General features: G+C 44.3%; 1 protein-coding gene across 1 annotated transcript in view; it reads left to right on the plus strand.

Moving 5' to 3' along the window:
- The first annotated feature begins 374 nt into the window (after window positions 1-374).
- The window catches only part of EVA1A (eva-1 homolog A, regulator of programmed cell death), an 89880-nt gene continuing 73499 nt past the window's right edge, over window positions 375-16755 (plus strand). Inside the window, exons 1-2 of the mRNA XM_070234782.1 lie at window positions 375-509; window positions 12859-12930. Of these exons, the coding sequence (XP_070090883.1) occupies window positions 443-509; window positions 12859-12930 (139 nt within the window). The 5' untranslated portion in view covers window positions 375-442. The remainder of the gene's footprint in view (window positions 510-12858; window positions 12931-16755) is intronic.

A 16755-nucleotide genomic window follows, 5' to 3' on the forward strand; every position in this document is an offset into this window, starting at 1 on the left:
CCCAGGGTCTCTTGCAGTCTCTCCCCAGCTCTGGCAGCCGCCCTCCCACTGCAATTCCTCTCTGCGGAAGTTTCTGGAATACAATGACACATCGGCCTCAGGGTTTTGTTTTGTTTTGTTTCTTCCCATATCTTCCCTGGGACAGTTGTCTCGAGATGAGCTTGTGCTTTCTAAAGAGAAGAAGCCGTGGAAGCATTGGGAAAAGAGATCTATTTTTAAATACAGACGCTCCCCTTGGAGTTTTGCCTGAAGCTTTTGGTAGACTTTGGGGTAGGGGGGCTGGCTGTGAATTCCAGGGAGACTCGCCAGAGGCTCTTTAAAGCCTCCCTTGTGTGAAGCTGATGTAAGGAGCTGCCAGGAGGGAGCGCTAATGGAGGGAACTTGGAAGCCTGGCTGCGGTGGTTGGTGCTTGGGCAACTCAGCCCACAGCGAATGAGAAAGAATGTGGGGTCCGCATGGCCACAACGGGAATCTACAGCCGCTGACTCAGTTCCCTGAAGATCCTCGAGGTAATGACTTCACAGCTGCTTTGTTGAAACGTGCACCGCAGACAGTTTAGCCCAAAGAGTCTCCTTGTTCGTTTGTCCGTCCATCGGTCCATCCATCCATCTGTCCGTCTGTCCAATAAGCAAAGCTTAAGCTCTCACTGGGAGGCAGGCACTGGGAGGCAGGAGGAATGAGTGGACACAGCCTTAACAAATGCCCGCAGGCCCTCTCCACACCTTCCAGGGGGTGAGGTTCCCCGTGTGATGGACGCTGACAGACCGTGGGTAAGTCAGCAGGCCAGGCTTGGGCGGTTTGCAGAGTGGTTGTTAACTCCTTGTTTCCTGCTGAGCCCCTGAAGCTTGGCTACCACCCTCGCTCTCCCCAGCTCCTCTCCCCACTGCGAAGTCACAGCCCTCCGTCTGCTTCTGTGGGCAGCAATGGGGAGCCTGAGGTGCCTCCATCCCAGGTGAGAGCCAGGGCTCTGGGGGGCCATGTCCTCGTGGCCAAAACACATGCTGAAGCTTGCTGTCATCTGCTCCCTACCTGACCCCAGCTAAGATCAGAGAGAGGGGCTCAGGCAGGGAGGCAGCCTGCCTCCAGTCAGTCATGTTGGGCTGCTGTGGGTGTTAGCCCGCTTGGGCTGCCGTGACAGAGTACCACAGGTTAGGGCACTCAGACGGCAGAAATGTGTTGAGTCACAGTTCTGGAGGCCCGACATCCAGGATCAAGGTGTCAGCAGGGTCGGTAGGTCCAGGTCAGTAGGGTTGGCTCCTTCAAGGGCCATGAGGGAGAATCCATCCCAGGCCTCTCCCCAGCTTCTAGTGGTTGCCTGACAATGTTTGGTATTCCTTGGCTTTTAGAAGCACCACCCAGTCTCCGCCTTCATCTTCACCTGATGTTTTCCCTGTGTGTGTTGTCTCTGTGTCTAAATTTTCCCTTTTTAGAAGGACACCATCCTATTGGATGAAGGCCACCCTAATGACTTAACTAATTATAGGGTCACACTGCAAGGTACTAAGGGTTAGACTTCAACGTAGGACTTTTAGGGGGACACAGTCACTCCATAGCACCATGCTTCTGACTTTATCCATCTCCTGCTGCCGTCAGCACGGCCTATGGGGAGGAGGCCAGAGTGAGTCCACCTCAGGGAGGGTCCAGAGCGGAGCGGGGGGACGGGGAGGGGGGGCACGTCATGAGGCGGCCTGGAAGCAGGGAGGCCTTTGCTGGAAGTAGAGGGTTTGCGCCGGCCCGCGGAAGTGTCCCGGGCGGCTGCAGAAATGGGGAGCGGCGGCTATTGGTAGCCGGTGCAGGGATTCGTCCTTGACGCCTTTGTGCTCAGAGCTGGCAGGAACCTGAAGGAGAAGAGAAGCCCCGAGTGGGCAGCCCGTCAGCCCGGGACAGACTTGCTAGGGGAAAGCAGGGGGCAGGCTGCCCCCAGGATCTGGGTGAGGGGACCCCTGGGACTTGAGGGGACGGGGAGAATAGCGATCAGGGTCCAGAGCTCTGGAGGACTTTCAGAAGGTCATCTGGTGGCAGGGACCCGAGGCTGAGGCTGCTGGTGAGAGCGCCCGGGGCGACTGAGGCTGCGAGACCCAGTCGCAGTGGTGTCCCTTGGCGGCCATCCGGGATTCGCTGAGCTCTTCACCACGCCCTCTTTGAAACACACGTGAATTTAATAAAAAGGATAATTATAGTGGGGCGTTGTATAGAGCCCTTGTAGACTTTGACGGATAATTGTGAAAAAGAAAACAGGGGACATTTGCCCTACCAAAAATTAAAATTTAAGATAAAGTGATTGTCATCATAAGAATATTTTTTGACACGAGTAAAAAACTCGATGGAATAGGTTTAGACTTCAGGAATGGACACAGTATGTTTACATACTTATTTGATAAATGTGACATTTCAATTCAGTGGGAAATTTATGATTGGTTCAAGAAATGGTGTTGGTCTCGTCGACTTTCCATCTAGGGGAACAAAGCGAGGTAGACACCATCTCGTACACTATCCAACGATACATCCCAGATGGGTTTGGGTTACTAACTGTCAGTAAACAAATAAGCACATACATAAAATATTTGAAGAAAATTTATTGGGAAATTCATTTTCCAAATTTCTAAATTTGTATAACTTCGGAGTAGAAGGAATATTTTTAATAATGATGGAAATCCCAAAAACTGTGAAGGGAAAAAGAAAAGGACACATGTTCCTACATATTTTTTCAAGTTTTAAGAAAAAACCACCATAAGGAAAGTCCAAGGACAAACTATAGACTCAGATAAACATTTGTAGCACATATGGAAGGATATTATCCTTAATTTACCCAAACCTCATATAAATTGGTAATAAAACGGCAAAAGGCAATAGGAATATAGGAAAAAATATGTACAGGCAATTCACAGGAAAGGAAGTGAAGATTTAAGTGGAGTCAAGAAGGATTAGTCAGAGAAAGTCAAATTTAGTTATTTATTCATCAGATTGGCAAATCTTAAAAAGACCAGTAACGCCTTGTGCTTGAGAGAATGCAGAGGATCGAGTACTTTTGTATCTTGCTGGGGGGAGTGTGAACTACTGAAACCTCCAGAGAAAAATAATCTGGCAATGTTGATTAAAGTTCAAAATGCACACTGTTGACTTAACAACCCCATTTTGGGCCATCATTTCAGTAGATATAAAAGTGCTAGTACCTAAAAATATATGGGCAAGGGTGTTTACAGAAGCACTGTTTGCTGGGGCAAAATATTGGGTGATGCACAATTATCCATCGCCAATAAATTGGCCGATAAATATGGTGCCTCCACTCTGTGAGCTAGCTGTCACACAGAAGAGTGAATGAGTTAGACCTGTCAACATAGTCACATGGGGAGATGCTAATATATTAAGTGCAGAGTTGTGGGAAAATGTGTATACTATGATCCCGTTTTTGTAAAAAAGTCGAATAAGCAAATAAAACCCAATTCACATGGCTGTTCTGTGTTCGCATCTATTTAAACCAGCTTGGAGAAGCGAGGCTTAACATAAGTTACCTCACGGGATAGAAACGAGAGGGAGTGGTTTTTCATTTCTTGTTTCCATATCTTGGGCTGTTTTGCTTATTACAAGAAAGTTTTTGCTTTAATTAAAAGCAATTGGATAAAGGCAATTTTAAAGGGAAAAAAAGGACAATGTGTTTGAAACACTTCTATGACTCATCGGGCCCTCAGGATAAAGTCTACTCTCTTTAATGGATTTACAAGGAAGGCCCTGGGATCTGGCGCCCGCATATGGCACCAGCCTTTTTCCCCTTTGCTCTGCCCTTTCCCCTGTGTTCGCCACCTGTGTGGGACCGGGAGCATTCTTGACAGTGCTCTGCCCTCCCCACACACCTGGACCTCACTTCCCACAGGAATCCCTGAGACTGGATACAGTACCTGCCTACCTGTTCCCATAGCTCCTTGTGCCTATGACCCTGGTGGCATTGCTGGCCTCTCTTGTAATCTCCTGTTTACTCAGTTTTGTTCCCCACTGGACAGTAAATACCAAGAGGGAAGGAGTAGCATTCCTCATGATGTCCCCAGTGCCTTGTCTAGCTCATTGTAGATGCTAAATACAATAAATGTTTGTTAAATGAATAAAGGAAAGAAGAACAAAAAGAATGAAGGCCAAGCATTAGAGATACAAACATCACCTGTGCTCTCAAAATTTCATGGTGGAGAGACAGGGATGTCAATAACCCAGTAATAATACAAGAAGATAATTATTGTTATAGGACAGAGGGAACACAAGCTTCCCAAAATCGCCTGGGGAAAGTCTGGAAGCTTTCATGAGTGAGGAAACACTTAATCAGAGATTTGAAGAATGAATGGACATTTACCAGAAAAATAGGAGAATGGAGTGATGTTTCTGGCACAAGGACCAGTGCCTGCAAGGGCATGAAGGCAGGAAAGAGCATGACATGTTCAAGATGTAGTATTGCTTGAGCATGAAGTTCAAGGTTGGGGAAAGGAGTATATGAAAGATGATAAATGGAGGCAGATACTGGAGCCAAATCCTTCAAGAAGGCCCCCGAAGGCCATGCTCCATTCATTGGGATGTAGGAGGAAGGTTTTAAGCAGAGTTGTGACACGAGGAGTTTTAGATCACACTGGCAAATGTGAAGGAGGGGTTAGGCTGGGGGCAGGAGGTGATATCAGATAAAGGAAGATTGGTCAGGAGTGCAACAGAAAAGAAGTCACTACAATCTTCTAGTGAAGAAGTAATGAGGGCTGATCCACGGTAGACTGGGCTCAGAGGAGGAAGATTGGGTGACGAACCAAGAAAGTCAGGCTGACATGACTCGGTGCGTCATGAGCTTGTGTGGGGGTGGGGAGGAAGCCAAAGCCGATCCTCAAATTTCTGATTTGGCAACTTGTTTCATTTCTTACATGAAATTCCGGCAGATGATGACTACAGCTAACATTGCTGCATGATCGATGGGAAAGTTAATCCTAAGAGTTCTCCTTACAAGGAGAACATTTTTTTCCTTTTTCCTTTTCTTCTTTCTTTTCTTGTTATTGTATCTATACAAGAAGATGAATGTTAGCTGAAGCTACTGTGGTAATCATTTCACAGTATACGTCAATCAAACCATCACGCTGTACGCCTTAAATCAAACCATCATACCGTATGTCTGAAATTTATACAGCAATGTGCACCAATTATTTCTCAATAAAACTGGAAAAAAAGATGGAGTCTCCCATTGTGATGCAGAGAATAAAAGGCTGAGCTGGAACTGTCCACCCCCGAAAAAAGAAATACAGGAGGAGAAACGAGTTTGAGGAAGGTCGAGAGCCCAAATTCGTTTTGAGTGATGTTGAGTATATTCGTTTCCTGGGGCTGCTAACTTCCACAAACCGCATGGCTTAAAACAATGGAAATTTACTCTTTCACAGTTCTGGAGGCTGGAAGTCCAAAATCAAGGTGTCAGCAAGGCCGTGCTCCCCGTGAAACCTGTAGGCAAGAGTCTTTCCTTGCTCACCTCTCTCTGGCTTCTGGTGGTAGCCGCCAATCCTTGGTGCTCCATGGCGGGCAGCTGCATCAGCTGATCTCTGCCTCTGTCATCACATGATCTTCTCCTGTGTCTCTGTTTTCATGGAGCATTTTCCTCTTTTTATAAGGACACCAGTCATATTGGATCAGGGCCCACTCCAATGACTTCATTTAACTTGATAACACCTGCAAAGACCCTATTTCCAAGTATGGTCACATTCACAGGTGCTGGGGGTTAGGTCTTCAACACATCTTTTGGGGGGACATAATTCAACCCACAGCACTGAGTTTGAAGGGCCATGGCGCCTTGGGTGGAGGTGTCCGGGAGGCCTCTGGATCAATGGGAGTGAGGGCTCAGGGGAGAGGCCTGGGCTGCGTATCTTCATCTAGAAGCTGCCAGCAAAGAAACAGAATGGGGAGATCACAGCAAACGGGTGAGTGGTCTGAGAAGGGGAACCTTGGGGAGGGTCGAGGTTTAGGAGCTGCAAAGGGCAGGGTGACTGAGAAGAGGTGACTGAGAAGGAAGGGCCAAAGAGGGCGTGTCTGTGAGGGACTCTGCGGACACGGCTGGGATGGAGCAGGCCTTTGTCCATCCTTTCCTGAGAGCTGAGGGTCGTCCACTGGAGCCCCAGACTGTTTCCTCTTGCCTGGTTCTTTCACGTCTGAATCTCTCCCCCGTCCGACGTACCCGACGTAGATTTCTTTCTTGTTCAGGAAGCACTGAAACTCTGTAGCCATCCTGAAAGGGTCAGCAGAGACATTACAAGATGTTGTTGGGGCGGCCGCCTCCCTCTACTCAGCCCTGCAGTGCAGCGTCGATGAAGCAAACAAGGCCGGCACGTTTATGTTTTGCATTTCTTCAGAAATGAGCCGGCAGTTCTGTCATAACACTGAGGAATTACACTTTACTGAGACACCAAAATATTCCCATATGGCTACAAAAGTGTTGTTGAGAGTGTCTACAGTCTTCCCCCTCCATCACACCCCCCACCCTGAAGAGAGGCTGCGAAGTCAGCTTTCAGGTGTCAGAGAAAGTCGCAGATTCTAGAATATGAGACGGGAAGTCGAGGCAGACCAGAAGGATTCAGCCAAGGCTTCTGAGGGGTGTGCCTTTCAAATATGGTAGAACAAGAGAACGTGCTCTTCATCAGAGTAGGCTCCCTGGCTGGTTTGTTCACTGCGGTGGCCCCAGTATCCAGTAGGCTCATGGTAAACACCTAACAAATATCTCCAGGCTCTGGGTGGCCTAGGAGATCAGTAAACGACTGAGCAGAGATGTGAGCTCACGTGGGTCTCCCACTCTGATGCCTAATGAGCAGGAGCGTGATGCACACAGCAGTCATCTTTTGCTTCCCCTATGGGGAGGCCAGAGGTCAGTGGCCAGGCCTACCCCAGTATGGCATTCCTGGGCCTCCCACTGCCTGCTCCAGCAAGATCCATCTCCTCTGGCTCTGGAAGATGCGCAGAGGCCAGAGTGACTATTGCTTATGACAGAAAAGACAATAGCTAATATTTAGCAAGTGCCCACAATGGACTGGACTCTGTGATAAATGCCTTATATGCATTATCTCAAGTAACTCTTGCAATGACTCTATGAGGTAGATGCTATTTATATCACTATTTTATTTATTTATTTATTTGTTGAGGAAGATTAGCCCTGAGCTAACATCTGCTGCCAATCCTCCTCTTTTTGCTGAGGAAGACTGGCCTTGAGCTAACATCCATGCCCATCTCCCTCTACTTTACATGTGGGACGCCTACCACAGCATGGCTTGCCAAGCGGTGCCACATCCACAGCCGGGATCCGAAACGGCAAACCCCGGGCCGCTGAAGCAGAACGTGCAAACTTAACCACTGCACCACCGGGCCGGCCCCTATATCACTATTTTAAAACAGGAAAATGAGGACCGGCCCTGGGCCGAGTGGTTAAGTCTGCACACTCCGCTGTGGCAGCCCAGGCTTTCGCCAATTCAGATCCTGGGCATGGACATGGCACCGCTTATCAGGCCATGTTGAGGCAGTGTCCCACATGCCACAACTAGAAGGACCTGCAACCAGGATATACAACTATGTACCGGGGGGGATTTGGGGAGATAAAGCAGAAAAAAAAAAGATTGGCAACAGTTGTTAGCTCAGGTGCCAATCTTTAAAACAAAAACAAAAAAAAGCAGAAAAATGAAATTTAAAATGGTGAAGTCACTTTGCCCAAAGTCTCTTCACTAAGCTACAGTGTGGTGTTGAGTGTGTTTGAACACAGACTGTCTCAGACTAGAGCCCACTCATTGAAGCCCTTCATTATGCCCGTGGGTTTTGCCAATCTCCTGTTGAAATTTCTTGTCTGCTCATTGCGTGTTTAGTTTATGAATTATTGCCCAAGAGATGGGGCAAGAATGATGTGGACGGTTAGGAAGCCCTGAGGGAAGCTGCTGTCAGGTTCCAGGAATTCAGATACTATGTTGGCTTTGGGGAGAAAAACGGCAGTGAGTTTAACGGGAAATGCAGAGGATCTGGGTGCCCAGGGTCGCTGCAGCCCTGTGAGCACTGCGTGTCTGCTGGCTGAGGTCAGCTGTCACCACGTGTAGGCTTACAAAGGGCATCGACTTGCAGACTGGGCTTCTTTGTCAGTCAGTAAATTATGCATCAGAACCAGTGACTCGTAGACTTTGGGGATTGGCAGGGCCCTCAAAGATAATCCAATCTGACTCTGATTTCACAGGTGAGAAGCCTGAAGGCCAAAGGGCAGAGCTGGGACTATGGCAAATTAAAGAAGCCTTCAAATGCTTTGATAGTTTTGTCATTGACAAGTGAGAACTATATCCACACCCACCCTCCCTTGAATCTGGGCAGGCTCTGTGTCTGCTTGGCTAATAGAAACCTGCTAAGTGACACGGTGCCGGTTTAAGAGACTGGCAGCTTCAGCTTCCTGCTCTGTGAACATGGACTTTTGGAACCCAGATGCCATGCTGTGAGGAAGCCCAAGTAGCCCCATAGAGACACACGTGGAAAGGAATTGAGGTCCCTGGTCAATAGCCCCTAGTGATAGTCAACCTTTTGTGGCCAATTTGGAAATGGATCCTCCAGCCCCAGTACAAGATCTTCTACTGGAAACACATGGAACAAGAATAGCCATTTCTGTAGAGTCCTGCCCCAAATGCAGATTTATGAACAAATTAAATGCTTGTTGCTATTTTAAGCCTCTAAGTTTGGGGATGGTTTGCTATGCAGCAACAGATAATCAGAACAAGGACCAAGTAACGAGTGTTATGACCCTCAGCCAGTGTTTCTTTCACTCTAGTGCATTCGTGCTCAGTGGCTCCCTTCGGGTCCCCAGACCGCTCGTCAGTCTCAGTGGTCTATGAAGCTAGAAAGGCTGGTGACTTATCCTGCATGAGGACAACTGGATGACTGAGTGTCTTCAGCAAAAGTGACCAAACCTAACAGACAAGAGAATCCCTGAGGTCTGGGGTTTGAATGCCTGGATTCTTGAGGCCCATTCCAGCTGTGCTTTGAATGAGAACTGTTAGGAATGAGACTCACACATTTCTATTTTTTAAAGCTTCCCAGATGATTCTGATGATCAGCCAGTTTTGGAAACTGTTGATCATAAATCGTTTGTGAGCAATTGGGAGAAATGCCCCAGCATCACCTACATGCCCAGAGTATCCTAAACTAGACATTACTGGAATTTTTCTATGTCTGTTAAGACTCCTGGACAGGATGAATTATGTCTCCTCCCTAGTTAAGCCAGCTGGGCCTCCAAGTTCTTAACATACTTGCCCTCCATTTAACTTGGTGTTGGCCTGGGATCCCCAGTGTAGATGTCTCTGGACCAGATTAACGTGACAACCAGTAGAGTTGTTTGCTAAATATTTATGGCTCTTTCCTCTTCTTGGCATGTAGTTGGGATACATTTCTGGACCCCTGTGATTGAGTGGGACCATACAAACAACCCTGGCCAAAGAGGAGAAGTGATGTGTGTCACTTCTGGGCCAGACCATTTTATTACAAGTGCAAGACCTTCCAGAATTCTCTCTCTCCATTTGCGTCATGAGTAGTAATGTTGTGGATGGTGGTTCTTTTATCAGCACGGGCTCCTGAGCAGCGATGATGTACAGGGCCTTCTTGCTTACCTACAGCAGACATATGATATTAGCAAGAAGGGAAGTTTTATTCTTTGAAGCCGCTGAGATTTGGGAGATGTTTGCTATTGTAGCATAATCTAGCCTAGCCTGACTGATACAGCCGGTGATGGCAGGTGTGTCACTCTGAAGCATCCTCTCTCTTATGTGTCTACTGGTAAGATCATGCCCATAACCAATGTGGATTTTTATATTTTCCACTTTAAAGACTTCTTAATCACAGAATTCTATTCCCATTCTTGCTTAAATGAACACTTCTCCCCAGTAAATATGTCAGTGACCTGTCAGGATTCTCAGAACAGCCACTAGGTGTTGAGAACATGATGCTACTGGTTGAAAGGTAATGGCCTTTGTTTGCCTATCACATGGAACTCTGATAATTACAAATGCTGGGACATAAACGAACTTAAAGAAAATTCTGCTTAAATGTTTAAAACTCTATGGAATATTATCTTTTTAAAGGCATGTCTTACAAGGCGTGTTTCCCAATTTTTCTGAAAAGCCAGTGGTGGGAGACAATCTCTCTGTCAGTGGAATGAGCGTGGATTTCCTGCGCTCAGCAGAGGTGTGCTCTATAGGAAGACGTTATTTCCAGAGGTCATTTTCCTCTCCTATGGTGGTAGAGAAGTTGAGAGCCCTAGTACTCAAAGAGAGGAAACGCTGCCCTATCTCCTGAGCCAGCGTGTGGGGCTGCATCCAGGCAGTGGCAACCTGTCAGAGATTATTATGCTTTTCCTTAGCAGGAGGACATCAACTGAGTGACTGCTTTCTTTCACCTTGTTTGCAAAACTTGTCACCAGTGCATCTTGCATTGGTATCCTGGGTAGTGGGATTTCTTTACCGTTTAACAAATAATTCTCTCCCTACTTGAGCTATATTTGAATTTGGTTTCTGAATTTAGAAGTGTTAACTTTTAGTTCAAGTAACATGTGTATATATTCTGTTAACAAATAATTCAGGTATTGCAAATAATGCTGAAATCCCTCTTGGCCAGCTCCCGTTTCCCATTCCCCTCCCCAGGGTGGATTGCTGTTATCAATTATATGTGTACCCCTTCAAATTTTCATACACATATTTACATGTGTATATATACACCTGTAAAATTATATAGTATTATTGTGTGTTTTAATTTTTTTACATACATGGAATTTATTATTCTTATCGTCTTCAAATAGCTTTCTTCACTTAACATATCATAGAGAATTTTCTATGTTGGTATAGAGAAATCTCATTGTTTTCTATGTAGTTGTTTTCTATAATATGGATGTGCCATAGTATATTTAATAATTTCCCTATTTAAAGACTTTAAGGTTATTTTCAAGATTTTGTTATTACAAAGAGTGTGGCCATAAACATCTTTATATATGTGACTTTGGGCACAGATGTGACTGTTTCTCTAGAGTTGATAAAGAAAAATGGAATGGCTTTGTCAAAGGATCTGGATCATTACATAAGAGCAGTATTTTCTCCTATTTCTGCTATTATTTTATATTGAGTCTTTTATCTCAAAGGTGAAAATGATATTTAATTTTCTTTTCTCCAAGTAATAGTGAGATTAAACTGTTTTTATATTTTTATTTCTGTAAATTATTTCTTTGGACTCTTTTCTCATTTTCCACTTGGATTGTTTATCTTTTTCTTATTGATTTATTGGAGTTCTTTATATATTCTGCATACTCTGCCTTTGTCTGGCATGGTCATTGCAATTATTTTCTATGACTATGTATATCTCTTTTCACTTTGTGGTTGTTTTCTCTGCTTGCCTCATTACCTCTGTTTTCCACTAGTCAAGTTCTTGTATTCCCTGAGTTTGATGCCTCTTTTTAGTGGTGTTAGCTTTTCTCAAATGTTTAATGATTTGTGAGCGATTCTTTGTGTTTGTTTTTCCCTGTTAACCACCATGTGTGCATTACCTGCTTGTAAGTATGCATAGGAGAGGGTGAGAGGTGGGAGGGAGGCATTGCATGCTGCTGTGCTGTACTCAGGGTGCATAAAGAGAGTCTAGGGAGAAACAAATTGCTGCTAGATGTGTTGCTTTGATGGTTAGACTCCGAGGCAGGAGAACTCCTCATACTTGCAGGGGGTTGTGAGTTGCTTAAGGCAAGAGTCTACTTCATTGTCCAAGCACACATGCTCGTTGCTCATCTCTAAACACAGTTGGCTCTGTTGCTTGCTGCCAGGTCCAAGTAGATCAATCTAAGTAGGAGGAATGGGTGGGAAGACGGGAAAGTGGGAAGTTAGGAAGGATTCTATACCCCTGGTGGCTCTTACTGTGAAAGCTTAGATAATAATCCTGTTAGTGATTCCAGGGCCCTGCCTTCTCTACCCTCCTGGTGGACTGTGCCCAGCCTTCACGTCACCTTTTGCAGCTGCCTTCTCCTCTGCGCCTTTTGGTTGTAATTTTCTTCTTCTATACAATCCTACCTGTATTCCATGTTTTAGTGATTTTTTTCCCCTGATTTCTGGTTCACTGAGGGTACATCTTCTTGTTTTCTAGAGTGGATTATCCTTTCTAAGAACTTTGGGTTAAAGGAGAGGTTGCCTTGTGAAATCTGTCAGCTGTCTTGAATCAGAAGGTCAGAAGTCATCCTACCTGATGTACATTGCACTGTTCAGGCTGTTACTTCTGAAATATTAAATGCTTCTCTTGAGCAAGAGAGAACAGAGGAATATTGGAGGATTTGCCTCACTAATGTAAATATTCTCATCTAGCCAAAGTTGTGCTAGGCAATTTACATAAGCTAAAGAGGGGAAATAAAAGGAAGGAAACCAGACAGTGTAAAAAAAAAATCTATCTTCAAATTTATCTCTGACAGTATTGTCTACTGGAATTTCCCCAGAGGGCCTATCCTGACTTATGAGCTGCATGTGTCAATTGTGTTTGAATAAAATTTACATGTTCACACCCTAGTCCATTTTTAAGTTGCAACACGTCTACAGCCCTCACTCACTAATAAGTCCTCTGGGAACAAAACTGTCCTCCGACAAACCTGGCTGAGTGAAGTGGAAACAAATAGACCATAAATCTCACAGAGCAGCCGTGGCTTGTGGCTTGTGGCTCAGGGGCAATATTTTTGTAAATTGCTCATACCCATGACAAATATTTGCCCTTGCAACTTCTCCCTCATGAGGGCTTGCTGCAGGTATACAGGGAAAATCCTGCTCATGGACTGGGGGCCTTGGCAAGCAGCCCCTAATGTCTCCTTTCTGTCTTCCTCACTTTCAGGGACCAGCTTCTCTGCTACCTCCGCCACCTGTGAGAATGGGAGAGTATCAAGAAGATCAACTGTATATCTCAGTGAGTTTCAGTCAATGTGTTATTTGATCTGGGGTGACACCTCCTGGGTTTTGCCACTTCTGCTTAATATATACAATACCTTGGAAAAATTTAGTTCACATGTCACAAATGGGCCACTGCAATTAAAAATAGAACCAGCATTTACATTTACGTTCACAGAAAGGGTGGGTGACCCCAGCTTCCATTAATCTTCTATCAGGCGGTTTTTTCCTGAGAATATTTGTATCAGTTTTCTTACACGATGAGGAAGAGAAAGTGAGCAAGGCAGAATTTTCTACAGGACTCTTCCTTGAGAGAGAGTTCAATAAGTTGAAACAGAGAATGAAAGTTTATTTTATTTAATGTAGTCAGAACTCGAGGTTTACTGAACTTTGTTCTTAGGCCAAGAATTTAGGGGAACAAGACCTCATTTCTCAGATTCTCCATAGCTCAGAGAATTTTACATCTTTGCTGAAATGACAAGACATCTGAACACATTAACCTTGAAACTGCAGGATCTCGAATTTATCGAAGGAAGTGAAGGTACTCAGATTCAGACTGGACATATTTTCCTTTATCCAACTGCCCTGCGTTCAGGGGGAATACAGATTCATGGAAATTGTAGATATTTGACAGAAATGAATTCACAGTACTAGTCCTAGATTTTTAATGTGTAGGAATCATTGTTTAAGTTTCTGTAGCCATTCTTGGAATGGAAACTTGAGGATATTCAGAACTGCTGAACATTAGCTCTAACAGCCTGACTGTTTGGGTTAAAAGTGTCTTGTATCCACTGGGAAAAAGTCATAATCCTGAAGTTTTGGAGACAGAGATGTGTATACTAGACTAAACTATGGATATATTCCACAGGCTTGATAAAAACTTAGCCTGTTGATACCAGTTCTATAATTAACAAGGACAAAATGGAACTGAGACCAATAACAGGCCTATAAATGTTTTATAGAAGCTACATTTATTAAAATGTATTTTGATTTGCTTTGGTTAATAAAGCCTATATTTCTAAAAAGCCCTTATTTCTGGCTAGCAAATGGACTATCAGGGTATAAACAGTTGACATACATACGTGGCCCATCAGTGGAAAAATGAAATGCACAGCTCTATGGCGTGCCTTCGGAGGGTTACTGACTTATGGCTGGTCTCTGGCCAGTTTCAGGATTCCTAAATACCCGAGGATGGTTGTGCAAGATGAGCACAGGTGCTGGTATCATTTGGCCAGACTCCTTTTTCCCACATACATGGGATGATGCTGTCTTTCATCTTTGTGCATGAGGTGCTGTTTTCTTCGGCATTCTGTAAGGAACCCTCACAGGGAGGGAACGACTGACTGGCTCACCCGAGCAACGGCTTTTCGTGTTACAATGCGATCCCTGTCCCCTTTGTGTTCCGTGTTTTGCCTGTGGCATTTCAGTTCCCTGACTTGGATTTTCTCCGCTCTGTCTTTGACAGTTGCATGAAGCATTTTTGTTTTTTCTTTTTTTTTTTTTTTTTTAAAGATTTTATTTTTTCCTTTTTCTCCCCAAAGCCCCCCGGTACATAGTTGTGTATTCTTCGTTGTGGGTTCCTCTAGTTGTGGCATGTGGGACGCTGCCTCAGCGTGGTCTGACGAGCAGTGCCATGTCCGCGCCCAGGATTCGAACCGACGAAACACTGGGCCGCCTGCAGCGGAGCGCGCGAACTTAACCACTCGGCCACGGGGCCAGCCCCGCATGAAGCATTTTTGGTAATGAGACTTCAACTTCATTCTGGATAACGGCCATACTTAAGTACATGCTTTTCAGCTTGGATTATTGCCACACTTATCTTATGAATATTTGTCGGCACTAAGATGTAATTTTGTTTTTTTGTCCAGGATCCGTTACAGAGTCTAATTCCTCCCCCTCTGGCTTTGTTTTCTGTCTTTATATGTGGGACGCTCATCTCCAGTTGAGATATCTTTGGCATGCTCTTCCACCTTGCTGGCCCTCTTGCCTCTAAGCCATTTGTGACTGCTTAGGAGCACGTAGACAGTTTTTCTCCAGCTCTAATGGATTAAGCCATAGTTCTTGTTCTTAAAAAAATTCCTTGTGAGTTATCTTATGCCGTGCAATCTTCAGACGTTGCTTCTCAGTCCTTTAACATTCTATAGTCAGGAAAAGCCTGGGGGAGAGAGGCGACAGGTGACCTCTAAACTGTTTACATAATGAAACTAGCTCAAACCTTTTTATGGATTTTTTAAATTATGAAAGTAATATGTACCTATTACAGAAAACTAGAAAAAAGAGAAAAAGAAAAAGAACCCAATATCCAGAGAAGATGTGTATTCGTTTTGAGTGTTTTTTCTTTCTAATCTTTTTTCTATTTGCTTAAATTGTATAGCATTTAGGCCTATGGTTCAGATTTGTATCCAGCTTTTAAATTTCATATTACATCATAAACATTTCCTTATGTCAATACCAACAATCATAAAAATTTGTAGTGGCTTCAAGACATTTAAACACAGAGATGTACCATAATTTAACAACTCCTTTATTATTGAACATTTTGTTTCCAAATTTTCATGAGCGTTCCTAATGATGTAATGAACATCTTTATACATACCGCTTTTTAAAATTATTTTCCTAGGCTGGTAGTTTGCTGTCTAGAATTAGACTCAAAGTTCCAGAAGAAGTCTCTCCAACATAAAGTTCAAATATTTAAAGGGAAAATAAACAGGGGAACCAGCCCTGATGATGTGGTTGGGGTTCGGCATGCTCTGGTTAGCAGCTCTGGTTCAGTTCCCGGGCACGGAACCACACCACTTATCTGTTGGTGGCCATGCTGTGGAAGCAGCTCACATAGAGGAACCAGAGGGACTTACAACTAGGATACACACCCATGTACTGGGGCTTTGGGTAGGAGAAAAAAATTAGAGGCCAGCCCCATGGTCTAGTGGTTAAGCTTAGCATGCTCCATTTTAGCCGCTCAAGTTCAGTTCCCAGGCATGGGCCTACATCACTCATTGGCGGCCATGCTGTGCCAGCTACCCACATATAAAATAGAGAAAGATTGGCACAGATTTTAGCTCAGGGGAAAAAAAAAAATCAAAGAAAAAAACAGGGAAATCCAAATAAACCTCTTATATAACCTTAGTGCATTTAACAAAACTAAGAAATTGACAGAGATGCCATGCATTGACTGAAGTATGGACTTTTTCCAGATTTCTCCAGTTTTTTACTGACATCTTTCTTCTGTTCTAGGGTGCAATCCAGGATGCCGTTTTGCTCTTAGGATTCAACTTTTAGAACAGTAGTGATGACAGTAGTTTATTCAGAAAGGGAACTGAATTGTGTGTTTTCTGGGTTCTTGCATCGCTAACAACGTCTTTCTCTTCCTCTGACTTATAAAAGGTGGCCTTGTTGTGAGTGGGCTTCCTGAGTCACAATTTTCCCGGTTTTCTTCCTTTGAATATTTAAATATAATTATCATGTTTCTTATACATTTCTTTTTCTTCAGTCTAATCATTCTGAGTCCATTGGGTTTTTCTTCTATGATTGGTTCCTCACATGATCTGGCTTCTCATGTGATATTTGACAAGCCTTCACAACTCTAATTGTTTGCAGCTTCTTAGAACCTCACTGGTGGTTTGCTGTGTAGAACTGGATCAACACTCAAGAAGTCTCATCAACACAAAGTACATTCGAATTTCCGCTACTTCCATCTTCAACACTTGACTTTTTGACACAGCCCATGATTATGATCCTTTAGCAGCTGTATCTCTTTGTTGACTCAAACTGAGCGTCTATTCAAATAAAATGTTAATATCAAATAAAAAGTTGACATTAACATGAGGAAATACTTATGATATAA

The sequence above is a fragment of the Equus caballus genome, chromosome 15 (assembly GCF_041296265.1).
Source record: "Equus caballus isolate H_3958 breed thoroughbred chromosome 15, TB-T2T, whole genome shotgun sequence".
Taxonomy (NCBI): domain Eukaryota; kingdom Metazoa; phylum Chordata; class Mammalia; order Perissodactyla; family Equidae; genus Equus; species Equus caballus.